Source organism: Phyllostomus hastatus, unplaced genomic scaffold (assembly GCF_019186645.2).
Source record: "Phyllostomus hastatus isolate PE091 unplaced genomic scaffold, TTU_PhHast_1.1 phas_scaffold_129, whole genome shotgun sequence".
Taxonomy (NCBI): Eukaryota; Metazoa; Chordata; class Mammalia; order Chiroptera; family Phyllostomidae; genus Phyllostomus; species Phyllostomus hastatus.
The window spans coordinates 36108144-36135455 of record NW_025334009.1 but is presented as its reverse complement, the minus strand read 5'-3'; the positions used below and the strand labels follow the sequence as shown (position 1 = coordinate 36135455).

The 27312-nt window shown below is 43.6% G+C and overlaps 1 protein-coding gene across 1 annotated transcript; it reads right to left on the bottom strand.

Moving 5' to 3' along the window:
* Nucleotides 1-73: 73 nt before the first annotated feature.
* Nucleotides 74-26819, bottom strand: TRIM42 (tripartite motif containing 42). The gene is made up of 5 exons (XM_045857443.1): nt 26479-26819; nt 22025-22722; nt 17479-18302; nt 8888-9112; nt 74-160 (listed from the first exon to the last, which is right to left on the bottom strand). The coding sequence occupies exons 1-5, from the start codon at nt 26817-26819 to the stop codon at nt 74-76; spliced, it is 2175 nt and encodes a 724-aa protein (XP_045713399.1).
* Nucleotides 26820-27312: the final 493 nt, after the last annotated feature.

Below are 27312 nucleotides of genomic sequence, written 5' to 3'. Positions count from 1 at the left end.
GTATGTGCGTGTATACATGTGTCTGCTCTGTGGTGGGTCTCTGAGGTTGCTGCCTGCTCTGTGGGGGGAGGGCTCAGAAGCGCTTCTGAAGGGCAGATTGGATATTCTTCAGCAGGCCCCACTTGGCTCGGTTCTTCCCGTGCCCATCTGGTGTTAACACCTGCAATCAGAAGCAGAGAGCCATGGCACCAGCCCCGAGGGAAACAGCAGCTGCCCGGAGCTGGGCCCCTGCTGTGTGCCAGCTACTGTGCTCATCACCTCATCAACAACTCCTGGCAACCCCGTGAGGCAGGTGCCACTTACCCCATTTTATAGATGAAGAAATGGAGGCTCAGAAGGATTGGGTAGCTTTTCTGAAGTCCCACAGCTAATGTGTGGTGGGACTGGGATTTCACAGACCAGGTCAGCCCCCTGGGTCCTCCCAGACCCAGCAAATCACTGCTGTCACAGCTGTTGCCATTTGTAATTTTAGCAACTGTGCTCGACTCTCCTGCCAGACCATGAGCACTGTGATTAGGGTGTGGGGAAATGACAACCCTTCATCTTTGTCATTCCCACATTGGTCACAGTAAAGAGAAGTTTCTTAGAGAAGTAGATGAAAAGTGAGTAGAACCATAATTTGTCAATCTGCCAATTGGTTCTCTTTGACGTTTCATATTCTCTTTGATTGCAGTGAATTGTCAGTGATACCTATACAAGGCAGACTGCACTGGGCATCTGGACCCCAGAAGAGTCCAACCTACCCAGCCGAAGTGAGGATCTCCATGGTTTACCCTCACAGTGGTGGATTTCCTCACATTCCCTTTCTTCCCAGTGCACACCTACTGAAGCGGCATTTAGGGAGCGAGGCTGAGATCCCAGGATGAGAGACAGCGCACTGGATCCAGGGGCTCTGTCTAGATGGGCCGGGACTCATGGGACAGATGGGTGGGGTGTGGTTTGCATGGCAAAGAGCAATGGCTGTACAAAGTACGATGTCTCTATACACACAGCATCTAACATTTTGTGTTTCTATTCAAAGGGAAAGGGCAAAAAAAGACACTTATTACCATTCTGTTCTCTAGTTTTACACAATTTATTTTCAGTTTTAGAGAAGACAGGGCCTTCGTGCATGACATTGGATTGCCCCTTGCCAGATAAAAATGGAGAGAACACACAGAGATAACCTGACAAAAGTAATACAAATAATGTAGGATGGACATACAAAGCTCTCAGGGGACAATGAGGAAGGGGTAAGTGTTGTGAGGGGTGGGAATTGCTCATAAAAAAGAAAGGGTTTGAGTTGTGCCTCACGAAGAGCCAGGGTCTCCGGAGAGCACGCCTGTGGGCGATGTGTGAATGGGGCAGTGGGGGTGAGGTGTGTCTAGGAACAAGGGGGCCGGATGAAACCGTGCAGAAGAATCACAGACCGGAACTTGAGATGCCAAAAAGAAGTTGAAATAATAGTTGACATCTCCTTTCTTGCCCAAAATGCTCAGAAAGTTTTCCAAATGAATTTTACCAAACTTTTCAAAAAGATTTGTTCTAGAAAATATAAAAAAAGCAAAAGCTTCTTACCTTGTCCTAGAGAACATTATGCTAAGTGAAATAAGTCAGTCAGAGAAAGATCGATACCATATGATTTCACTTACTGTGGAATCTAATGAACAAACTGAACTAACAAGCACAACAGAGTTAGACCCACAGAGAGCAGGCTGGCAGCTGAGGTGTGTGTGTGTGTGGGGGGGGGGGGTGACTGAAAGTGGGGATAGGGGGGTTGAACCGAAAGGATAAAGGTCTCATGGGCGTGGACCACAGGGTGGCCATTGCTGTGGAGAGGGGAATGCAAGGGGACTAAACGCTAATGGGAAAATACAATAAAGAAAAGGAGATGTGAATTCAGGATAACTTATGAGGGGAATATTTTAAAAGCACATTCTATCTAAAGCTATTATTTAAACTATTTCCATATCAGGGTGATCACCTTGTAAAGTACCTAATTGTCTAACCGCTATGCTGTACACCTGAAGCTAATACAAAATAACATTGAGTGTAAACTGTATTTGAGAAATTAAAAAAACCTTCCCCAAAGAAAAGAGTGATAGATCATACACATAGAAGAGGATCTGAATACGTATTCAGACTTTTTTCAGAAATATCAATTGTCTTCAGATTAATTGAGAAACTCAATGCCTTCCTAATCAAATTCTACCTGGAATTTTTTTTTGTAATTCAATTTACTTACTCCAAAATTTATATGACGGAATACAGTTTTATGATTAACTAAATAAACCTTAAAAAAAGAAAGAAGGATAATAGAGAGACTTTAGCAGATCATCAAGACGTAGTACAAAGCTAAGTTAAGGAACAATAAAACTAGTGTGGTATTCACACAAGAACAAACAGACCAATGGGATACAGTACAGAACTCAGACACATGCCCATATATGGCTATTTAATCTAACATCAAAGTCGCACATGCATTGTGTACTAATGGAGAAGATATTGCTTAGAGAAGATGATATTGGGAAAACTGGCTTACTAGATGCCCCAAAGAGTGTATCCCAACTCAGTACTGCTTACAAAGGTAGAATGTGGATGGATTAAAGTTCTAAGTTTGAAAGGTGACACTCCAAAGTTAATAAAAGAATATGTGGGTGATTATCTTTGTGATCTAAACCTATGGAAGGACTTTTTAAACAAAACTTTAAAAGGTCAAACCATAAGGGAAAAAATGATGACTTTAATCACATCAAAATTGAAGATTTTTGCTGTTTCATGAACAAAGTTAAAGACAAATGTCAGAATGGAGAAGATATTAGCAATGTCTAAAATCATTATCTAGGCTAAATAAAGACTTCCTGCCAATCACCTAGGAAAAAATGCAACTGCGAAATGGGCAAAGGACATTAGCAGTCTAATTACAGAAGTGGGCATCCTGAAAATGGACAAGTATATCAAACGAAATTTAAAGCTCCACAGAAATAGGACTTTATACCTATTGGGCTAGCAAAACAGTAGAAAGTTGGATCATACCAAAGGCAGGTGGGGGCTTAGAACATACGAGCCCTCACTCATTCCTCACGGAAGTGTGCGTGCATGTGGTCACATCAAGTAGGCGCACACTCCAAGGCGCAGCAATTGCACTCATGGTAGATACTGGTAAGGGTTGAGTGTGTCCTCCCAAAGCTCATATGTTGAAGTATGGTGGGGTACCCCTTTCACCCCAAAATGTGACTGTATTTGGAGATAGGGCCTTTAAAGAGGTGATTAAGTTAAAAGGAGCTTGTTATCGTGGGCCTTAATCCACCCTGACTAGCATCCTAACAAGAAGAGAACACTCAAGCACACAGAGACCCACCAGAGGGACACGTGCATCGAGTAAAGGCTGAGCGAGGACACAGGGAGGACAAATGTCTGGGAGCCAAGGGGAGGGCCCTCAGAAGAAACCAGGCCTGCCCGCACTTTGATTTTGGATGTCTAGCTTCCAGCACTGAGAGAAAGTAAGTTTGTTGTTTAAGCCACCCAGTCTGTAGCATTTTGATACAGGCGGCCCTAGCAGACTAACATCCCTGTGCCACCCACAGGGTGTCATGAGAGAGGCTGCACACCACAGCCGTATCGAAAGTCATGGGCATGCATTGTGGCTGATAGACAGGTCGAATGTGGTGAGCAGGGCACATGGTGGAGGGCGAGGCAGCACTAGAGTAAGGCAGTGGCTTTCAACCTTTCTCACCTCATGGTACATATAGACTAATTCTAAAATTCTGCAGCACACCAAAAAATATATTTTTGGCCAATCTGACAAAAAATAGGTATAATTTTAATTCATTCACACTGAACGGCTATTGTTGTGTTGGCTGTCAGTGCTCCTGACTAAATAGTCAGAGAGTGCATGCTTTAAAAATTCGTGTGACACACCAGTTGGAAATCACTGCAGTAAGGGAGTAAATGTGCATAACAACGTGAATGGATCGTAAACACAAAGGGTTTAGGGGAAGGAAGGTAAGCAAAGCAAGATACGTAACATAACACTTTTGTGTACGTTAATAACACACAAAACAATACGCATCATGTAAGAACACATGAAAGCAACAAGATACACATAAAACATATTAGAATGAGTGTTGCAGGTTCGATTCCTAGTCAGGGTACATGCCTGGGTTGCAGGCCATGACCCCCAGCAACCGCACATTGATGTTTCTCTCTTTCTCTCTATCTCCCTCCCTTCCCTCTCTAAAGATAAATAAATAAAACCTTTTAAAGAAATATTAGAATGGATGTCCAGAGAGGAATGTCCATGAAAGGGAATAAATACATAAACACAAAAAGGCCTTGTACAAGCCTATGTTGATAATGGACCATGAACTGAGGTGTGTGGTTAATTCAACCTTCTGTATAAGGTTAAAAATAATAGGTCTAACTGGAGCCTAAACTCTACTCACTCCAGGGTTCAAGCCCATCTGCAGGGCAATCCCAATAGCATTCCATTCACATGAAGGATCAAGGATCCTGTGGTCGGGGACAGGTTTGGGGCAGCCATTCTGAGTGTGAAACAGCACTGGTCATGCAGATTGTCCCCCAACCCCAATCCCTAAGATGTGTGACTCAACGTAGGTGGAGGCTCTGCAGCAGGGACAGAGAACAAACCAGATCGGGGATTTCGTGAAAGCAACATGAGATGCCCCGCGGGGCTGGGCAACTTGATCCACAGCCGCAGTTCCATCCTGCTCACAGCGTGAGCACAAAGGGGCAGCATGGCAGAGACCCAGGGTTGCCTGCAAGACTGCCTGCTAAGCCCGTGTCAGACATGAGGTGGGGGCTGGGGGGACTCCAGTGCAGACAGGAAAGGGATTTCAGAGCATGGGTGGGGTCAGGGATGCTGCATTTCCTCAAGAGCTGCAGGGAAGGACCCAGAACAGTATCAGTTTGTGACTATTGTTGGGCCTGAATTTTTACCTCCAAGTCTCATTCATGTACCTGGGGTCATCTGACTAGCAGGTTGTGGTAGACACAATAATGTCCCCTACAGATGTCCATGCCCCACTCCCAGGAACATGTGAGTATGTTAAGTTACATGGCAAAGGGGAGTGAAGTTGTTAGTCAGCTGGCCTCACGATAGGGAGATTATCCTGAATCACCAGGTGGGTCCAATGTAACCACAAGAGTCTTTCGAAGTGGCCGAGTGTGGCAGAGGGAACCAGAGGTGGCAGCATGAGAAGGACTCAGCCTAATGGTGCTAGCTTTGAACATGGAGGAAGGGGCCACACACCAAGGAATGTGAGAGGTTGCTAGAAACTGGAAAAGGCAAGAATATGAATTTTCTCTTATAGCCTCCAGAAGGAACACAGCTATGCTGACACTTTGACTTTACCCAGTGAGACCCAGTTTGGATTTCTGATCTCTAGAATTGTCCAATAAGTGCATCTGTGTTGTTTAAGCCACTAACTTCTTACAGCAGCAATAGAAAATCAGTGTGCAGACAGAAAGTTGCTTTTGTTGTGGGGGATGCTTCTTGGAGGTTAGCTGGGATTTGAAGTCAGAGGGGGGCAATCCAGGTAAGGAGACTATTTTCAGAAATGGGGATGGTGGTGAGCAGGTACACTGAAGATGAGAGGAGGAACAGGAGGGGGAACTGAGGCCAAAGCTTACAGGACTTGCCTACAAACAAATTTCTCCATTCCTTCAAAAATATCAAGCAGGATCTTGGATGTTAAAAGCTCTGAGCTGGGGGCTGTGGCCGAGACAGGGGAGTAAGGCCAACACAGTGTCTGTCCTCACAGATCTCGCAGCCTGGTGGCTTTGGGGCTTGGACCCAGGTACACCAGCCCAAGGCCAGTGTTCTTTCTAATGCATGATCTTGCTTCTCAGAAAAACTGGTCTGGCTCTCACTACTGTTGGCTTCAACAACATTCTCCCAGAGTGAGGTGTCAGGTCCCCAGGGCTGAGCCTGTCCTGCTGGGGGACAAAGAGCTCCCGTCTTGGATGAGACCTGGCTTCCCACTCAACTGCTTTGAGTACATGAGGCCAGACACGTTTTCTTTAACTGCCTCAGTTTCTTCACCTGTCAAGTGAAGGCAGATAACTCCCTGCCCACCACGTAGTTGAGATGAGAGTGACAATTAATATACAGTGTCTGACACAGAGCTGGCCTTCAATAAATGGGGCCTTTAAAAAGTGTTCAAGTTAATGTTCATGCTTCATGTACTAAACCTCAAATAAAATTCCTTTAAAAAAATCAGCAAGCCCCAGACTATACTAAACCATATACGAAAGGTACTATTTTACTTCCTTTACAAAAGCCCATATGATGGAAACATTGCATTTTGGAGAAGAAATGATCCTGCTGCCTCGTTAAATCATTTTAAACGAAACCTTTCAGGGATACCTGCACAAACCCGATGCCAAGGAAAAATATTTTGATTTTATAGGAAAGAGCTGAAGTCATTACTTTTATGAAACTTTATAAATGTCATTCAAACACACCATCTTATTTTCATTTTCTATGGAAGGCTTTACTTATGCTAATCATGACAAATGGTAAGGAAACCGCGCTTCCCCTGGAATGCTAATGCAGCCGCAGACAGGGAGAAAGAATGACTTCTGACGGAAAAATCTATATGGTAGCTCTGTGACTCTGATAAAAACGGAGCTTCCAAAATCCCCTCATTAATTAGTGCTTTGCTCATTTAGAAATTGTGTTGAAAAACAAAGGGACTCAGTGAGTTTCATTTCCAGGCAGGGAGTGCAGATTAATGGCTTAAACCCCATTTCAGGGGGAACATTATTCTTGACTGATGGCTAAGACACTCAAGAGCTTTCAGGCAGCTTTTGCTACTTTGTAATTATTAATTTTGTCTATCAATTTATTTTTTTACTCTTTAATTTAGACATTCATTTGTATATTCATTTGTTTGGTCACAGTTTCACTCACGTATTCACTCAATAACCATCGAGAACCTGCTATGGGCACAGTCTGTGGTAAGCGCTGTAGGACAAAGAAAGACGAATTAGACGTGAATTTTGTTCTCAAAGAGTTAGGGTGTAAGAGGGGAGACAAAACATCTGCTTAGAGCTGACATACTCCAGTCTTCCAGCTCTCTCCCTGTCCCTGCATTTAAAAATGACGGGAGAGAACATTGAAGAAAAATTAGTGACACCATTGGGTGCTCTTCATGGGCAAGGCATTTCAGAGGAATTTTTTTTTAAGTGAGAAGGCAGACGGTGTTAGATTGAAGGAAACATTCGTAGTCAGAAGCACATGCTGCAAAACACGGTAGCAGCTGTGGGTGTCCCAGGACCTGGGAGGAAGAACAGCAACAAGAAGGACTCTGGGACAACTGACTGACTGGGGCACTGGCCGGGGTAAGGCAGGAGGAACGGCCGGGCTGATGTCCCCATCCCACTTCCTCCCCCTGTGAGTGTCTGGCCCTGGGGCAGAAAGAGGAAGTGCAGGTGCATCTTGGGCTCAGGAAGCAGAACAGGACCCTGGGAGCTGGCAATCAGGATGGAGTGGAGAGCGCCCACCCCCAGGAGGCTGGCCACTGGGAGACTGAGCAACAGCATAACCCTGGGCCCACTCTACCTCCTGCTTCCCTGTGTCACTAGAGGTAGTGACCCATCTGATCCCCAGAGTCTCTTCTGCAATCATTTCACCAGACACAAAGGGAGTATCACTAGAGACAGAGAGAGAGATTGAGACGAAGAGAGGTAATGATTTTCCAGTTCCCTTGGGTATCAGATCAGATGCATATCCTGGATGAAAGTGATCTCATGAGACTCCCTTCTCTGTGTGCCATAAATTTCCCTTTTAAAAAAATTTATTTTTCAACTACAATTGATATTCAGTATTATATTAGTTCCATGTGTACAATATAGTGGTTAGACAAGTATATAATTTACAAAGTGATCCTCCAGATAATTCAAGTACCCACCTGGCAACATACATAGTTATTACAATATTATTGACTATATTCCCATGACTATTTTATAACTACCAATCTGTCCTTCTCAATCCCTCCAGCCCCTCAACCCTCCTCCCCTCTGGCAACTCTCAAAATGCTCTCTGTATCTATGTAAATTTCCTTTTACAAAAGCTGAAATGGATGGACTTATTCTTTTTTTTTCTAAAGAATTCTTGATTAAAGCACAATCTATTCTGACTCCAAAGAATACCATCACTGTTGTATAGTGAGATAACTCTGAATAGTCTTGGCATTTTTCTTCCGTTTCTCCTGTGAATATCAATAAAATCTCACACACACACACACACACACACACACACACACACACACACACAACTGTATGTCCCCTGGGGGTATATAGAAGAATCAGCCTTGCATTACAAAGAAGACAGCAATAATCTTGCACCCTGTCTTTTTGGAGTCCATCCTGATCTGTTCAGTGGCTTGCAGATAAACAAGTGAATTTTTTTTAGCATAACTGTATCCCCAATATTGCATGGGACATACTTACACACAAAAAGGTATTTGTTGTTTGCCCAAGTTTCACATTTAATTGGGCATCCTGCCTTTGTATTCGTTAAATCTTAGCACTCAGTCCTTGCTTTGAGTCACCACCGGAGCTAACTCATAACCCTTTTTTTGTGGTCCTTCTCGTGCCACAATATTGTTTACTAGACCCTGAGCTCCCTGAAGATAAAGATTATGTCTTATGTTCTTCTGATTCTCTACATCCTAGCACATGTTTCTTTGAATTGAACTGGATAATTCTTAGGACACATTTGCAAAGTTGATCATCAGTAACCTTCTCTTTGGCCCTGAGATAACAAGCTTTCTGGGACTAGAGGGGCAGTCACATGCATGGTGCATTCTGTGGAATCAGGATCATCCTAACAGACCTGAGTCGAGAGCTGTCAAAGGAAATCTGAAACTAATGTGCACGGTACCTTGCAGACGTCGCTCCATTGCCCGGGACCATTATCGTTGACGGCTCTGACTTTAAACAGATACTCGGTGTTTGGGGTCAGGTTGTGTAGCTCCAGACTCTGCTGCATTATGTCCCGAATTTGTCCACAGAGCTCTGTCCGCACGTTGTTGGGAGGGGAAGTAATGAGTTCATAAAATTCCATCTCAAATGAGTCCACATCTTCTGTGGGGCACGTCCAGTAAACCTATGAAGCAATGAACATGTGGGTGTGATCCCAGCACACACCTTTCAGCTTTCTTTCCCATAGAGATTTGTGCCATTGACTATCTGCAGGGGGCAGTTGAGCTGACCCCACCCCCTCTGCCTGCTGAAGATGTTGAATTAGACCTCATGCAGCAGTGATGAAAGGCTGTGTGATGAGGCCTGACAAGGTGCTTGCAATGTGTTTTGAGAACAGGAAGATGCTCTTCTGAGTTCTGTGACTGTCAGTCCTCAAGGAGGTAACCACTGTCCTCCTAACACCATTAACCAAAGTAACTACCAATTATTAAACTCTTACATGCATCAGAGTGCATGTCAGACACACTTAACTCATTTAGTCTTCACAACCCCTGGAAAGGAAATTTTATTATCCCATTTTACAGCTGAGGCTCAGAAAGGTTACATTTAGCAAATCCCAATAATGTAACCACAGAATCCTAGAAGATGAAAAGTATGTATATTCCAACCCTCTATTTTATATATAAGAAAATACAGTTCCAGGGAGGAGAAATGACTTATTCAAGTAATAGAGAATATATGTTCACACTTAAAGCATGCAGTCTCAATTCTTAGGAGGAGATATATTAACAAGTAACCATTAGCAGATTGTGCCTGGCATACAAATATTTTATAACAATTGTATTTTAAATAGATACTACATGCTTTATTCCCATTTTAGTAAATTTAAATGTGACAGTGTTTATAAAATTAATGTATAATTATTCTTTTATTTTTTTTTTCAAGAAAGAACAGACATGTCTTTCTCACAGTTCTGGAGGCTGGAGGTCCAAGGTCAAGGCGCCTGCAGACTCGGTGTCTGGTGAGGGCCTGTCTCCAGGTTCACAGACATCCTTTCTCTCGCTGTGTCCTCACATGGCAGGAGGGTCAAGAGAGTTCTCTGCAGTCTCTCTTTCTCTTTTTAAATTTTTTATTGAATTTATTGGAGTGACATTGGTTAATAAAATTATATAGGTCTCAAGTGTACAATTCTATAATACATGGTCTGTATATTGTATTATGTGTTTGCCACCCCAAGTGAACTTTCCATCACCATTTACTCCCCCTTTACCCTCTTCTACCTCCCCACCCCCCTTTCCTCTGGGAATCACCATCCTGTTTTCTGTGTCTCTGAACTTTTGGGGTTTTTTCCTTGCTTTAAAAACTTTTTATTAATTTATGTGACAATAAAATTTTTTTTGCTTATCAAAATAAACATACTCACTATGAAATACTTAGAAAATACAGAGAAAGTATAACAGAAGAAAATAAATATCACTTACAATCACACAACTCAGTTAATAATTAATTATTATTTCTTTTCTCTTTCTGTATTCAAATTGTGTTTATTTAATATAATTATTATTTCTTTCCCACTTTGATATATACAAAGACAGAAATACTTGTGACTTGGATTACCTTGCTTTGATTCCTGCTCTATATCACTTATTATATATTGTATATTTCCCTACATCATTAAAAATTCAGTAAAGCACCAACCTAATAACTGCCCCACAAATGATTTAATCCTTCTGTAATTGAACATTTAGGTTGTTTCCAATTTTGTTCTTTAATAAATAATGGTGCAGTAAACACTTTAGGGCATGAATCTTCATCTGAAGTTTTAATCATTTCTTTGGGAGGGGTTCTAGAAATAAAGTTGAGTTTTTATAAAAACTTTTTAGGATTTTTAAAATATATATTGACAAGTTATAACTCCAATTTTAAGAATATTTTCTATGCCAAAAATCTGTTTGAGATATGACAATTTAGATGTCATCTTCTGCATTACTGAGCACTATGACATCTGTATGAATTCCATTCCATGATGCCAAAATAGAGATCAAAGGTATTTTTACATCAAACACCACTGTCTGGAAGTAAGGTTAGGCATCCTCTCTTGACAGCCTGGGACTCGACTAGGTTTTCCTGTGTAGGCTCCTTTCTTGACCTCACCCAGGGACCACTAATAGTTGGCATGGGATGACTGCTCTCCAAGCCCAAACACAGAGCAGGCGTCACACTCCTTCCCTTCTAGAGCAAGATCCTGCCAACCTCCCAGCAGGTCTGAGTTGTATAGAGAGGAGACCTGATGTCACCTCAGAGCTAATGCCACATACCCTGCAGGCTTTACTGATCTAGCATCATCTGGAAACGTAGGTTCAGCAGCTCAGTTGTGTTCATCTCTTATATGATGGGCAGAGGTGCTTTGCTTTATAAATATTTTATAATAATTGCATTTTGAAATAGATATTGCATGCTTTATTCCAATTTTAATATATTTAAATACCATAATGTTTATAAAATTAATTTCTAATTCTTCTTCTTTTTTTATTTTAATCATTGTTCAAATACGGTTTTCTCCTTTTTATTCCCAATCCAGCCCTCCCTCTCACCCCTCCCCACTTCCCTCCCATTACCACCCTCCCCTTAGTTTTTGACCATGTGTCCTTTAAGTTTGTTCCCGTGAACCCTTCCCACTGTCCCCTGAAATTCCCTCTACTCTCCCCTGTGGTCACTGTCAGCCTGACCTCTATTTCAGTGTCTTTGATTATATTTTGCTTGTTTCTTTGTTTTGTTATTTAGGTTCCTGTTAAAGGTGAGATCATATGGTATTTGTCTTTCTCTGCCTGGCTTGTTTCACTTAGCATAATGTTTTCCAGCTCCATCCACGCTGTTGCAAAGAGTAGGAGCCCCTTCTTTCTTTCTCCTGCATAAAATTCCATTGTGTAAATGTACCATAGTTTTTTGATCCATTCATTTACTGATGGGCATCTTGGTTGCTTCCAGCATCTAGCTATTGTAAATTGTGCTGCTATGAACATTGGGATGCATAGGTTCTTTTGAATTGGTGCTTTAGGATAGAGTCCCAGCAGTGGAATTGCAGGGTCAAAAGGCAGATCCATTTTTAGTTTTCTGAGGAAGTTCCATACTGCTTTCCATAGTGTTGTACCAGTCTGCAGTCCCACCAACAGTGCACTAGGGATCCCTTTTCTCCACAACCTCTGCAACACTTGTTGTTTGTTGCTTTGTTTATGATGGCCATTCTGTCTGGTGTGAAGTGGTATCTCATGGTGGTTTTAATTTGCATCTCTCTGATAGCTAGCGATATTGAACATCGTTTCATGTGTCTTTGGATTTTCTGTATGTCCTCCTTGGAGAAGTTTCTGTTCAAGTCCTTTGCCCACTTTTTAATTGGATTCCTTGTCTTCTTAGAGTGCAGTCTTGTAAGTTCTTTATATATTTTGGAGATTAAACCCTTGTCTGAGGTATCACTGGCAAATATGTTTTCCCATACAGTTGGTTCTCTTTTAATTTTGATACTGTTTTCTTTAGCTGTGCAGAAGCTTTTAATTTTGATGAGGTCCCATTTGTTTATTCTTTCCTTTATGTCCCTTGCTCTAGGGGACAAGTCAGTAAAAAAGTTTCTGCGTGAAATATCTGAGATTTTCCTACCTACGTTCTCCTCTAGGACTTTAATGGTGTCACGTTTTATATTTAAGTCTTTTATCCACCTTGAATTTATTTTTGTATATGGTGTAAGTTGGTGCTCAAGTTTCATTTTTTTGCACGTGGCTGTCCAGTTCTCCCAACACCATTTGTTGAAGAGGCTATTTTTACTCCATTTTATGTTGCTGCCTCCTTTGTCAAATATTAATTGACCATAGAGACTTGGGTTTATTTCTGGGCTCTCTGTTCTGTTCCATTGGTCTATGTGCCTGTTTTTATGCCAGTACCAGGCTGTTTTGATTACAGTGGCCTTGTAGGATAGTTTAGTGTCGGGTATTGTGATCCCTCCTACTTTACTCTTCTTTCTCAAAATTGCAGCAGCTATTTGGGGTCATTTATAATTCCATATAAATTTTTGAAGTGTTTGTTCTATGTCTGTGAAATATGCCATTGGTACTTTAATAGGAATTGTATTGAATGTGTAAATTGCTTTGGGTAGTATGGACATTTTGATGATATTAATTCTTCCAATCCATGAACACGGTATCTGTTTCCATTTGTTTCTGTCTTCCTTGATTTCTTTCCTGAGTGTTATATAGTTTTCTGAATACAGGTCTTTTACCTCTTTGGTTAGGTTTATTCCTAGATATTTTATTTTTCTTTTTTGCTATTTCAAATGGGATTTTTTCCTTGATCTCTGCTTCTGCTGTTTCATTGTTGGTGTACAGAAATGCCTGTGATTTCTGGATATTGACTTTGTATCCTGCTGATTTGCCAAATTCATTTATTAGGTCAAGCAGTTTTTTGGTAGAATCTATAGGATTTTCTATGTATACTATCATGTCATCTGCAAACAGTGACAGTTTTGTTTCCTCCTTTTCTATTTGGATGCCTTTTATTTCTTTTTCTTGTCTGATTGCTGTGATTAAAACTTCCAGTACTATACTGAATAGAAGTGGTGAAAGTGGACAGCCTTGTCTTGTTCTTGATCTTAGTGGAAAAGATTTTATTTTTTGCCCATTGAGTATGATGTTGGCTGTAGGTCTCTCATATATGGCCTTTATTATGTTGAGGAATGCTCCCTCTATTCCCACTTTGCTGAGTGTTTTTATCATGAATGGGTGCTGTACCTTATCAAATGCTTTTTTCTGCATCTATTGATATGATCATGTGGTTTTTGTCTTTGCTTTTGTTTATGTGATGTATTACATTTACTGACTTGCGAATATTGAAGCATCCTTGCATCCTTGGAATGAATCCCACTTGGTCATGGTGTATGATCTTTTTAATGTATTGTGGGATGCGGTTTGCCAGTATTTTTTTGAGGATTTTAGCGTCAATGTTCATCAGTGATATTGGCCTGAAGTGTTCTTTCTTTGTTGTGTCTTTATCTGGTTTTGGAATTAGGATGATGTTGGCCTCATAAAAAGAGTTTGGGAGACCCCTATCTTTTTGGATTTTTTGGAATCATCTGTGAAGGATAGGGTTTAGCTCTTCCTTAAATGCTTTGTAGAATTCTCCTGTGAAACCATCTGGCCCAGGGCTTTTGTGTGTTGGGAGTTTTTTTATTACCGCTTCAATTTCTTTTGTTGTTATTGGTCTGTTCAGGCTTTCTGCTTCTTTTTCATTGAGTTTTGGAAGATTGTATTTTTCTAGAAATTTGTCCATTTCACCTAGGTTTTCAAATTTCTTGGCATACAGTTCTTTGTAGTAATTTCTTACAATCCTTTGTATTTCTGTGGTATCTGTTGTAATCTCTCCTCTTTCATTTCTGATTGTGTTTATTTGGGTCTTCTCTTTTTTCTTGATGAGTCTGCTTAAAGGCTTGTCGATTTTGTTTATCTTTTCAAAGAACCAGCTCTTGGATTCATTGATCCTTAGAATTGTGCTTTTAGTCTCTATGTCATTTAATTCTGCTCTGATCTTGGTTATTTCCTTCCTTCTGCTTGCTCTGGGCTGCCTTTGTTGTTGTTCCTCGAGTTCTTGTAGATGTAGGGTTAGGTTGTTTGTTTGGAATGTTTCTAACCTTTTTAGGTGGGCCTGTATCGCTATGAACTTCCCTCTCAGGACTGCCTTGGCTGTGTCCCATAAGTTTTGGGTTGTTGTGAGTTCGTTTTCATTTGTTTCCAGAAACCTTTTGATTTCTTCCCTAATATCATTCTTGACCCATTCCTTCTTTAATAGCATGCTATTTAATCTCCATGATTTTGAGTGTTTTTGTTTTTTTTCCCTGGGGTTGGTTTCTAGCTTCAGTCCCTTGTGGTCTGAGAAAATGCTTGGTAGGATTTCAATTTTCTTGAAATTCTTGAGGCTTGTTTTGTGTCCTATCATGTGGTCTATCTTTGAGAATATTCCGTGTACATTTGAAAAGAATGTATATTTAGCTTCTTTTGGATGGAGAGCTCTGTATATATCAGTAAAGCCCATTTCATCAAGGGTATTGTTCAATGCCACAATATCTTTGTTTATATTTTGTTTGGAAGATCTGTCCATTTTTGATAGTGGGGTGTTAAAATCTCCCATTATAATTGTGTTGCTGTCCATATCTTTCTTGAAGTCCTCTAAGATTTTCTTTATGTATTTGGGTGCTCCTATGTTGGGTGCATATATATTTACAATATTTATGTCTTCTTGATGGATTCTTCCCTTGAGTATTATGAAGTGACTTTCTGGGTCTCTCTTTATGGACCTTCTTCTTCTTTTTAAAAAATAAAGAACAGACATGTATTTCTCACAGTTCTGGAGGCTGGAAGTCCAAGATCAAGGCACCTGCAGACTCAGTGTCTGAAGGCCCATGGGAGGGTACACTCTATGTTGTAACATAAGATCCTTCTTAATGTCAATTATAGAGTCCAAAACATAGATTTTAATGTTTCAAGAGAATGGAAAAGTAAAGTCTGGTTTGTGCCTGGCTGTCATTTTCTTGTTTGAAGACCCTTGGTACAAAGGGTCTTCAAAGCAACCTAGGTGCCCATCAGTAAATGAATGGATAAAAAAAACGATGATACATTTACACAATGGAATACTACGCAGCAGAAAGAAAGAAGGATCTCCTACCCTTTGCGACAGCATGGATAGGACTGGAAAGCATGACGCTAATTGAAATAAGCCAGGCAGTGAGGGAAAAATGCCATATGATCTCACCTTTAAGTGGAACCTAATCAACAAAACAAACAAGCAAGCAAAATATAACCAGAGACATTGAAATTAAGAAGAATAATCTAACCCTGGCTGCCATAGCTCAGTGGATTGAGCACAGGCTGCAAACCAAAGTTTTGCAGGTTCGATTCCTAGTCAGGGTACATGCCTGAGTTGCAGGCCATGACCCCCAGCAACTGCACATTGATGTTTCTCTCTCTCTCTTTCTCCCTCCATTCCCTCTCTAAAAATGGATAAATAAAATCTTGAAAAAAATGTTTTAAAAAGAGCCCTGTCCATTAAAAAAAAAAAGAAAGGAAAAGAAAGAAATTAAGAACAATCTGTAACCAGAGGGGAGATGAGAAGGGATAATGGAGGGGGAGGGGAGAAGGGTTTTCAGGAACAACTATAGAGGACCCATGGGCAAAACTAAGGGGGAGTAGAAGCAAGGGAGGGAGGGAGGGATGGCTGGGGTGTTGGTGGGGAACTGATGGGGGTGAATGCAGACAACTGTATTTGTACAACAATAAAATAATTTTAGAAAATAAAATGATGGAACATGTCAAAAAATAAAAATAAAATAAAATATCCAGTGACATGTTAATCTTTTTTTCTTCCCTGAACTTTAATAGAGTATTCTACAAACAGTTCACTGGAGATTCAGCTGGATTTGAGAGGATTGTTAAAGAAAAGGCTTTTTTGTCTGTGTTAGACCAAGGGCATCAAAAAGAGGTCATGACCCAGAAGCCAGGTAATGGTAGTTGCAGAGATCTATGAGAGATCTATCCCCCATTTCCCCCAAAAAGTTGAATCTTAGGAGATAAGAATTAGAATACCATTGGGGATTAACCTTCCAACCTTTCCAGATCAGGGAGAGTCTGAATATTTTCTTTAGGAATGGTAGCAGTTTAAAGGAATCATAGCTGATGGACAATGGAACCTGCATTTCTAATCCCATTTCTGGGTTTCTCTACTATTGCAGGCCTTCCTCTGGGAAATATTACACTTTTCAAGAAGTCTTTTCAAATTATGTTGGTTCTCATATTGGGTTCTTTTTCAGTAGAGAAACTACCTTTGAAGTGGGTTTGGGGTTTTCAGATGTATTTCTGACTATGGGTTAAGTACATTGTTTGATTTAATTCAGTCTTGGACTCCTTATGATAGGGGACTCAAGAGTTGGAAATTTTTAGTAAATAGTTAATAAGCCTAGTAGGTAATGCATATGTTAAAGCTATTGTTGCAGGAACTGCAGGTATGGCTGGCCACACCTGGGAGAATAGCCAACCTCCTGGGGCAGAGCTGAAGACCACTGCCTGGGGGACAACTAACTGTCCAGACCAAGAATGCTACAGTTTTTAAATCTAATTTTCCCTGAATTTCAAAATCTCTCGTTGCACTTTGTTCTCTGTCATAAAAAAAGCTGGCTTGGAAGGAAATGTAAGATAGTTTGTTAGTGTATGAACCCACTGTCTTCTCAGATCGCTGGCCATCTGAATAAAGCACCCATAATGATTCAATCCCTGTCTCTGCTTATTGGGTCTGGTATGTGACAGGCAGCATGAATGCTGGCTTTTCCAGTTTCACTTAGATTTCAGCAAAGTATATCTTTTGAATGGGCTGACCATAAAGAGTCGAGAAGAGCCAACCTGAGTGACCAGACCCTAGAGGTCAAAGCAGTCAGTGAAATCTTTTCTGACCACCTGCCTCCCTTTCATACCCCACACCCTCTCACCTTCCCCACAGGGCCCAGGGCCTTTTTCTTACCTTAGCAGCTCTTGGGTATACCAGAGTCTGGTAGATAACAATTGGGCCCGGGATCTTCACAGAGCCATCATTGAATGAGTACCAGTTGTGAAAGCTGCTGCTGGTCTGTGCAGACTGGTTTTCTGGCCCTGCACTCCAGTAGGTGTAGAGGCCGTCTGTGGTTTTGGCAGGTGCAGTGGACTGGGCTCGCCCACAGGCCTCTAGACCCCCCTTAGCCCTCTCTCCCCCAGTGGTGTTGAAGGACAACATGGAGGAGCTCCGCTGGTATATCTGCTGGTTGCCAAAGCTGTGGGTGCTGAAAGTGACCTTCCTGGCAATCATCATTTCAGAGTGTGTGGGATAGGGGGAGGGCAGGGAGTCCCCTGAGGAACAAACCTTCTTGGGTCCCATGGGGAAGAGCTCATGGATGGCACTGGAGAGCTCAGCAAAGTCCAAGGGCATGCAGTGCAAGGAGTGTAGCCGGAGCTGTGGGTCAGGCCGGTAGGTGCTCTGGATGCCATCCTCGATCTGTTCTGCCAGAATCTTGGCAGACTGCAGGAATGCCACTTGGCCCGTCTCCTTTAGTGCTTCCTTGGAGTAGGCGATCAGGCCATCCATTTCGTTTACTTTCACGGTTGTAATGTTCACATATCTTTCAATCTCCTTCTGCCTGGACACTTCCAGATTCTCGATCTGCTCCATGATCAATTTCTCTTTTTCCTGCAGAATGCTGCGCAGCTTGAGGAACCCATTTCTGATCTCTTTTCGCTTCACCTCCTTGTCAGCTTTAAAGCTGCTTTTTAAAATGTTGAATTCCATTAGGTCATTATCAATTTCATATCGGACTGAAAAACAACCGAGTTAGTTACTTCAGTTAACGTTTTCCTCTTGCCAGATATCAAAGACAGTAGTAAACTGGAGCAAATTACTTTGGACTCCAAGGAAATGGGTGGAGAGGGAGGGAAGGGACTAGTAGCTGGGCTGAAACACGCTAGAGTTCATTTTATAAAATGATTTATGAAATGCACTTGGCCTCCTTCATTACACTCCTATCTTCCTCCTTTTCTAACATTTCCCTCAGATATAACAGCCATTCTTCCCTGGCACACGTCTATCTTGTAACAATAATCTCTGTGACCTTGGGTCTGAAGTTGGAAGTTCAAGGCCATCCTTGATATTAATTTTCATCAGATGCACTTGTCAGCAAATTGGACCTGAGAAGATGTGATATCATAAAAGGACTGGTTTTCCCTGTGTGAAAGCTAAGCTTTTACAGGGGTAGGAGAAAGAACTAGATTTCTGATGACTACTTCTAAATGTTGCCATGCCTCATTTACCGAAAACCCAGCTCTAGAGAGTAGGGTTACTCTTTCACATGCCTCTTCTTCTCTACTGGGGACTCTACTCTCTCAGGTTCAGCTGGGCCCCCTCTCTCACTTTCCCCCAACTTCCTTTAACTAAAGGGTCTGCTATTATACTTCAAGGAGAACCCAATTCATCCTGCATCCTCTCACATGGTATTTGGATTTTAAGTTCACTTAGTCATTTAACAAACACTGATTGGACACCCGTTCCATGGCACCTGGTTTTTGAGGCACTGGGATTACAGATATAAACATGAGAGGGCACTGAGGTCCAGGGCACTCACAAACCCAATGATACTATAGCACAGAGGAGAGGACACTATCATAGGGGAGCATGTGGCACATCTCTGTCTGTGAAATGGGCACCTTTGTTGGCTTCCCAGGGGTTTAGGCATTAGGTAGTGATTTGAAGACATGTGGCCTATTCCAAAATAAGGTCCATGAAGGCCAACTCTGCTGAGAATTGATGAGCAACAATCTGCTCCCAGTTTTACTCAGTAGTGGGAGTGATTGAGTCTTCTCTGCACTTGGTTCTTAACATAGTCCTGGGCCCATGGTGAGCTGGGCCTTTGTGGGTGGTGGTCATTCTAACAAAGATATGCGTTTGAGTAAGAGAAACCCTAGGGTTCTGTGAGACCCTGGTGACAGGGACCACGGTTATCTTGGTTACCACTATGCCCAGGATGTGTAGAGGTGCTTGAAAGTTGTGTGTTGAGTGAAAGCTACTCTGTCCTGTTTTCTAATGTCTTTGGAGTGCACATCAGCAGTGTTACTCCCTGGCCTACTTTCTAAAGTCCCTATTTTCTTTGCCCACCTTTTCCCACACACAGACCCAGAAGGGGTGAGGAGGCAATGCAGATGAAGGCCAACAGGAAACTGTCAGGATGTGGTTGCAGTGGGGCTGAGAAGTGACCCCTGCCCTCCCCAAAGGTAAGCACTACTGTGAATTATGACAGCTGAAATTCCACTTTATGCATTAATTTCCTTGACTATTCAATAGTTACTCACCATCAAAGATACTTGGATAGGATATTTCTTGGTTTATTAGGGATTAGTTAAGCTTAAGTACAGAAAGTTCTAAGAGATAGGCAAACAATTTCCTAGATGAGGGAAAAGAGGCAGACCCAGGAGTAGGGGAAGGAGGAGGCCAGAAGCACCCCTCTTCTTTACAAATATGACCACTTTGCAAGAGCTGTCTTAGAGCAAAGTCAAATCAAAGTCTCTTTCAGGCAAAATACCTAAGTGTAGCTATTATTTATCAAACACATATATGGACCAGATCCATATGTTATACATATTATGGATCATATTCATATATATTATTATATATTACACATATCTTTCTATGAGGAAGAGATTGTCCCCATTTATAGATGAGGATACTAAGGTTCAGAGAGGTTAAGTGGCTGTGCAGTGTCACACAGCAGGTAAATGGGAGAAACCAGGGCCTGTCCCTAATTTTTTCCTCATACCAAAGCCTATATTTTTCATTGATCCAGCTGTGGTTCTCAGCCCTCTGTGAGTACCAGAATCACCTGGGGAACTTTAAAAACCCTCTTCTTGTGCCCTCACCTGCTGAGATTTTGGATTGGCCTGAGCTGGGGCTCAGGAATTCAGGTGAGGAAATTTGCAGCTAGGTTCAGAACTAATCTAGGGAATCTTGTGGGGATCCTTTTAAAAACGCAGATTCCCATTTGCCTGGATTAGGTGGAGCCTGCGGTTCTGCGTGTCTCATGAACTCCCAGGAGCCGCTGGTGCTGGTTAGTAGGGCTCCCCAGGAAGTGCTGATGTGTAGTGCGGTAGACCCCGCAGCTCTGAACACACGACTTCTCTCTGAGGCCCAGAGTCTTTCCACTAGTGTTCTTAGATTGCCTGCTTTTGAATTACCCAGAGATCTGTTTAAAATGCATATTTATGGCACCTCCCCAGAAAGCGAACTGAGTTCTTAAGAAGTTTGAATGCTGGTTAATTTTTTTTTTCCTTAGCAGGGATGGACAGGCTAAATTCTTTTCCTGTATCTCAATGGATATGTCATGAAGGTGACCCCTGCCCCCTCTCTGGAATGGTTACTGGAGCCCTCTTTCCCTGAACTGAACTTCACTGTCTGACTGTCAGATGCTGTGGACTCTCAGAAAACTGTCCTGGGATTCTCCTGTGTTCAATGTTTAGCCTTTCTGTGGTTGTTATAGCAGCCGCAGGAGGCAGCCCCTTCCCCATGCTGAGGCTCCAGAGAATCCAGCCCTGCCGTTGAGGTCAGGGTGGGTCTGCCAGTAACTAGCTGCCTTTGCCAATTACTCCTTGGAACTCCACTTGTCTTATCCATGGAGGGAATTTTAATGCTTGTACTGTAGGATCGTTGAGAAGAGTAGACATAATTTTTCCAAAAGGACCGGGTAAAGTAGGTCTTTAACAATGGAGATATTCCCAGGGGAAAAGGGCCCTAAAAGGATTCCTGAGATCCTCATGTCTCATCAGGTGAATGCACACCCAGAAATCACAGGGCTGGTTGCTGAACCCCATAAATATTGTTGTGCTGGGTTCCATTGTGGAAACTGGAGTCAGTTTCTCTTATAGAAACCAGAACCACGTTACATGTAGCCAGTATAAAATAACCTTGAGCAGGCATGCAGAAGACAGCCATGCTGTTGACCAATATGTTTTTGACCATTTCTGAACTTCCCTGTTATGTGTTTACCACTGATTCATTTACTTTGCTGTTTGCAAGCTTCAGGGAAAATCCATCAGGGAAAATTTTAAACTGAGATAATTCTCAACACTGACTTAATTCTTTCCCCCTGCAAATTGGGAAAGTACTGCTGAAATCTGACTGTCGTGACCAAACACCTTAGAAAGGCTCACAGAACTTCAGGGGACTGTAGGGTCAGACTTTTCATTTTTCAAAGGGGAAAATGGGGCCCAAGGTCATGGAGGTTATAAGTAGGACTACAGAATCCTTATGGACTTTGTTCATATCAGACCACTTTTTTATTTAATTGTTTTTTGCATGCTTCACATAGAATAACTCATTTAATCCCCACAATCACGCAGTGAGGGAGTTACTATTATTTATCCCCATTTTATAGATGAGAAAACTAAGGCACAGGAAGATTCACTGGCTGGTGGTAGCTGCCAGGTACCGACACCAGGCCGATGACTTGCAGCTTAGCTCAGTGCTATTCTGGAGGGGACAGAGGGAACCAGACCTGCTTTGAACTTGGCAATGGCGCTGAAGAGTGCAGCGGACCTCTCGGAGCAGGCGTCAATGAGACTGACAGTGTCATGGCCGTTGTGTAATGCGGTCTTGCAGAAGTTGCAGAGCAGCTGGTTGTCGTCGCGGCAGTACTCTATGATGCGGCTGGAGGGGTGGTGGATGCAGATCTTCTCGTCCTGGTCCTCGGTGCTGGTGTCCACGAAGACGTGGTCCTGCATGGCCACGTCCGAGTGGAAGGTCTTGAGGCATTCGTTGCACAAGTTGAGGCGACAGGTGACGCAGCGCTTGTAGGCAACGCGGCGGTTGCGGCAGACCTGGCAGAGCATGGGCCCGGTGGAGCGGTCGAAGCGCCACTTGAGGTAGCCGTGCTGCTGCATGTAGCGCTTGGTGAGGCGCCCGCGCAGGTAGTTCTCGGGAAGCTGCATCTTGTGGCTGTAGGGCATGCAGTGGGAGCGGCTGCATACTGGGCAGATGAGGATGAAGAAGTTCTCGGTGACCTCTGCGTGCTTCTGCAGCCGCCGCAGGCACTTCTCGCATAGGCTGTGGTTGCAGGGCAGCATAAACGAATGCAGGCGCAGCCGGCTGCACATGGGGCAGGAGAGGTGGCCCACGAGGTGGCTGCTCGTTGGCATTAACTTCACCTCATCCACCTGGGTATCGCTGCTTCCTATGCGCAGGGCAGTTTTGGAGCTGAAAGGAAAAGCAAACACAGGTCGGGCTTCAAGAGCAGGGTCCTCTAGAACTTGATCCATTTCCCTGCCTAGGAAAACGGCAGAAGGCCACTGAGAGCAGGCCTGTGGGATGGCCAGGAGTGTGGATTCAGTACCAGGGTGCCTGGTTCCAAACCTTCCTCCACTATCTTTAGGCTGGGTGACCTCAGAGAAGTTAATGACCCTCTCTTTGCCTGTTTCCTCATTATAAAGTTAGAACCCACTTGGGGTTTCTTGAGAGGGTCACAATTGAATTTAATACCTGTAAGGTGGTAGAGAATCTCTGAAACTAAGTGCTTGTTATTTTTGAGCAAGAGAAAAGCAGCTGAGACTGGCCTGGCACTAACCGTCTGGCCTTGGTGTTCTGTTGACCATAACAATAACCCAGAACACCAATACCAGGCAAGGCCATTCTGGGACTGATGAAGCAAAGCAGAAACAAGACCATTGCATCTTTGAACTTGGATGAGAGCAAGAGCATTGTCCACAGCGCATAAATGACCAAACATCCCCTCTCCTGTTTAATGAGAGTGACTGCTGCGTTTTCACCAACTGTGACCTTAGGCCCCCTCTGTTCCTCCCTACTTCTAGACTAGATTTATTAAGGTATCCAATCGCAGATTTATCCCTGCATCCTCACCTAACAAGAACCTAAATCCTATAATAACTTATTGATGCCTTCTTATTGAGACACCTCACACTTAACTATGTGTGTGTCTCCACTTGTTGTAATGAGGCAAAGCATCCAATCTTATCCAACTACAGGTGTGTTCTTGATGGGTTTTGCCTGGAGGATATTGGCATCAGTATTTCTATTAGTGAAAGATGGAACACTGGGGACAATGGGTAACGTGTCCTTCCCAGGACACCAGGAGGTCAGTGCCTGAGCCAAGCCTGAAACCCAGATGTCTCACCACCAGAAAATTAAGAGTTAAGGATCTGGGCCCTTAAACCTTTGACTGCACATGATGGAATGTACCACTGCAGGGTTGCACCTTTGAGGGTTGTTCCCTCATTTTCAGTTTCCTCATCTGTAAATCAAGGCTCACAATGCTACTTCTTTCATGAGGATTTTACAAAATCTACCTGAGATAATCCATGATGAGTGCTTAACCACTGGTACCTAGGAAGCATTCCATAAATGTGGCCACTGTAATCACTACCCTCTGCTACTAGCCAGCTAATGTCCACAGCAAAGCAAAGCAATGGTCAAGACCATGAAAAGTGTGTGTTGGCATGGTTTGTGTGTGTGTGTGATTTGTCTAATATCTGAGACTGATTACATGTATTGTAGAACTATAGACAAAGTAAAAGCATACTTGTAAAATTCAAGTGCAAACTGGGGAAAAAGCAGTTTATGAAAATAAGTGAATTAACTATGGGGATGGAGGTGTCACCAGGTATGGAATTTGTAGCTGTTCCTATTTCTTTTGCTCTACTCACATTAATGATGTTTGGGTGTTGATATTGACATTGTAAATGTGTTCTCTTCTTCTTTTGCCTTGGTGGTCCTTATATGCTGCTATCTCCTTCCTCACTCTCCTGCCCAGAGACCTATGTTCAGAGCCCAGACAGTAGAAGGTGCTACCCAAGTATACTGGAATGAGTGGCCCTGTGGTGACAGAGGGAGCCCCTTCTGGAGACCCAGGCACCTGGGAAGCTTATCCCTTAGGATGTGGATCCTGGGCTCCAGGCATGTTCCCTCTCTACCTTCCTAGCCTCCAGCCTGAGTCTGGAAGGGGTCACGTGGAGGAACAGACCCATTGTGCATGTGTTGGCTGGATGGGCCTTGCTGGTTTGATGAGGTGGGACTCTGAGAATCAGGTATAGAGGCAGGCAGCATGAGATATCAGAAAAAAGAAGGGAGGGAAGGTGGTGTTGGGGGAAAAGAGAGAGAGAAGAGCTAAGACACAGGTGTCAATGGCTCAGAGAGCTGGGGTGGAGGTGAAAAGAAGTGAGAAGAAGAGGTGAGTAAGGCAGAGAGTGCTGAATGAACCACAGTGGGACAAGATGAGCAAGACGCTGAGCAGTAAGCAGCAGTGAGGAACAGGAGCGGCCATGGTTCAGAAACCAGGAAAGAGGCCAGATGGAAGGTGAACCTCCGTGAACCCAGAGCCAACATCCTGACACTTGCAATAACATCTTTCACCATCTTCTGAAAGGCTCACTGGCTGCATCCCATGCCAGCACCATCATCTAGCCCAGCAGTCTTGCCTTCTTGCTGAGACATCTAGCCTCTTCCCCTCTGCATGGCTTTCGCCCTCTCCCAAATCCATGCTTGTTCTCCTTGCTCCTGGGTTCTCACTGTAATGCCTGGCAAGTCTCCTGACTTCCCTCCTTGCACCATTCAAACCATTCTGTATTTTAGAATCACTGGGGGTGGGGTGCAAGTTTTTAAAATTCTGATGCCCAGGTGGTACTACAGACCAATTAAATCAAAATGTCTGGAGAGGGGGGCCAGGCATCACTATTTTTTAAAGATTCCCAGGTGATTCCAATACAAAGCAAAGTTTGGGAGCTACTGACCTAAGGCATCTTACCAGAACACCAATGTCATCCCTTATCTGTTGAAATGGGCTCGGGGACCCTCCTGGCTGGTGCATAGAAAATGGGGCAGCAAGGAGAGAGAAGTGTGGACACTGCACCTTAGAGCTTCTCCAGCCAGAACCTCTGGGCTCTCTACTCATGCAAGGACCATGAGAGGTCCACGAGCAAAGAATAACGTTTATTAAGCATCTACTAAGTGGCTAACTGCAAAGTGGATCATACTCGTCCCCCAAATTCACCCAACCTTTGCTCACAGAATTGCTTTTCTGACCTTGTAAGGCTTCAAACCTGCCTCTCCAAGTCCTGTAATAGTGCTGAGCTTTGATCTTTCCTCCTCTAAGAAGTCCATCTCTACTACTCCAGGTCCCCTCATGTGTAACATAAAAAGAGTGGTTTGGTCAGAGCAAGAGGAAATATATTTGATGACTGATACAGAGGCTTAATGCCCCCAAAGAGTGATTGAAACCCTCAGGGCCATGGCCGCTGGATGGGAACAAAGAGAAAGCTGTCAGGAACGCACAGTTACCTGGGGCCCTTTTGTAGGCGGTGGGGTCAACAGTGGCCTGTGGAAGCGACCACCACTTTGCCAGTAAGTGTTGCAGATATCAAGAGTTCAGAGGAGGAAGAGAAAGAGCAATTTACATTTTTATGTCACATAACATTACAAAACACACACATTAATCCTCATACCCACTGATTCATTGCAGGTATTATTCTCTCCCTTTTGCAGCAGAACGTTTAAAATTGAGAACACATGGACTCTGGGTTCAGACCCTGGGTGCATCTGACTGGCTGTATGATCCTGGCAACTTCGCCTACAAGAGACTCACTTTCCTCATTGGTAGGGTGGGCACAGAATGAGAGTCCCATGGGGTCACACAGGCCAGGCCTGGTGAGTCGCTTCAGCACTGAGGACTAGCTATTACTGTCTTGCAAGGGGAGAGAGTGACACTCAGGAGAACACAGTGCTCAGTCACACGGCAGTGGACCATGGATTTGGAACTCAGGTCAATACGTGGTTAAGAACTATTTAGGACACACTTAATTGCTATAAATTCCTGGCCTCCCTTTTCCAGATAGAGAAATGGACTCAGGGTGGAATGACCAACCTGCCCTGTGGACTCCACAGCCAGGGGGTGTCCCCAGTGTCCTGAGCCAGGGTGGCCCACATTGGGTGCCCTACACTTACGAGATTCGGACGCTCCTGAGGCGGCCCTTGCGGAACGTGATGGTGACATTGCGGCAGCAGCGGCTCTCATAGTAATAGCACTGGATGTTGCTGCTGGCCGTGCAGCAGCACTTACAGTTGGGGTCATTGGCCCAGGAGCAGCAGCACCAATGGCAGTTGGGGTTCTCGGCGCAGGTGCAGTGGCAGCACTGGCAGTTCCGCTCGTCCTTGTACGGGCAGGGGAAGCAGGTGCAGTTCCGCTCGGAGGTGAAGAGGAACTTGCAGCACAGACAGGAGCATAAGCGAGGACAGCACCTCTGCCACGTGCAGCAAGGGGAACAAACACACATAGCCGTCTCCATGGTTCCAATGTCTGTGTCACCTGCCCTCCCTTCCCAGAATCCTGCTGTTGGCCCTCCTGGGATGGGTTCCTCCTCCCCCTTGGAGGTTGCAAGAGGTTGGCTGTTATGAGGCCTTCACAGGCTGTGTCCCTACTAGGAAGCTCATGGGCTGGCATTGACATATATCAGCATGAAGCCATTTGCTTATGTCACAATCCCTGTCCCTCCACCAAGTCTCTTCATGCAGGGCAGGTGGGAGGGTGAGATCTGAGGGTTAGGGGCGGGTGGGCTGATGGATGCCCCATCTTCCATAGGACCAGCTCCGAGGAATGGGAAGGCAATGAGCATCCTGGATGGTTAGCTCTCCCCTGTCATCTTTCAAGTTCTGAGGTGGGTTTCAGAAGCTATTTCTCTCTGCTCAGTGCTTTCCCCGCAACCTGGGCAAGTTGACTTTAGGGTTCATCTTCATAGGCTGAAAGGTCTGGCTATGATTAATTGACCTATTATCCCTCTT

Bases quoted from the DNA above. Each gene is read 5' to 3' on its own strand.
- TRIM42 (XM_045857443.1), bottom strand. From the start codon at position 26,819: ATGGAGACGGCTATGTGTGTTTGTTCCCCTTGCTGCACGTGGCAGAGG. The intron at 18,303-22,024 runs GTCTGGTTCCCT...GTTGTTTTTCAG, and splicing joins CATTGCCAAGTTCAAAGCAG to TCCGATATGAAATTGATAAT. The intron at 9,113-17,478 runs GTAAGAAAAAGG...ATTGCTTCATAG, and splicing joins TATACCCAAGAGCTGCTAAG to GTTTACTGGACGTGCCCCAC.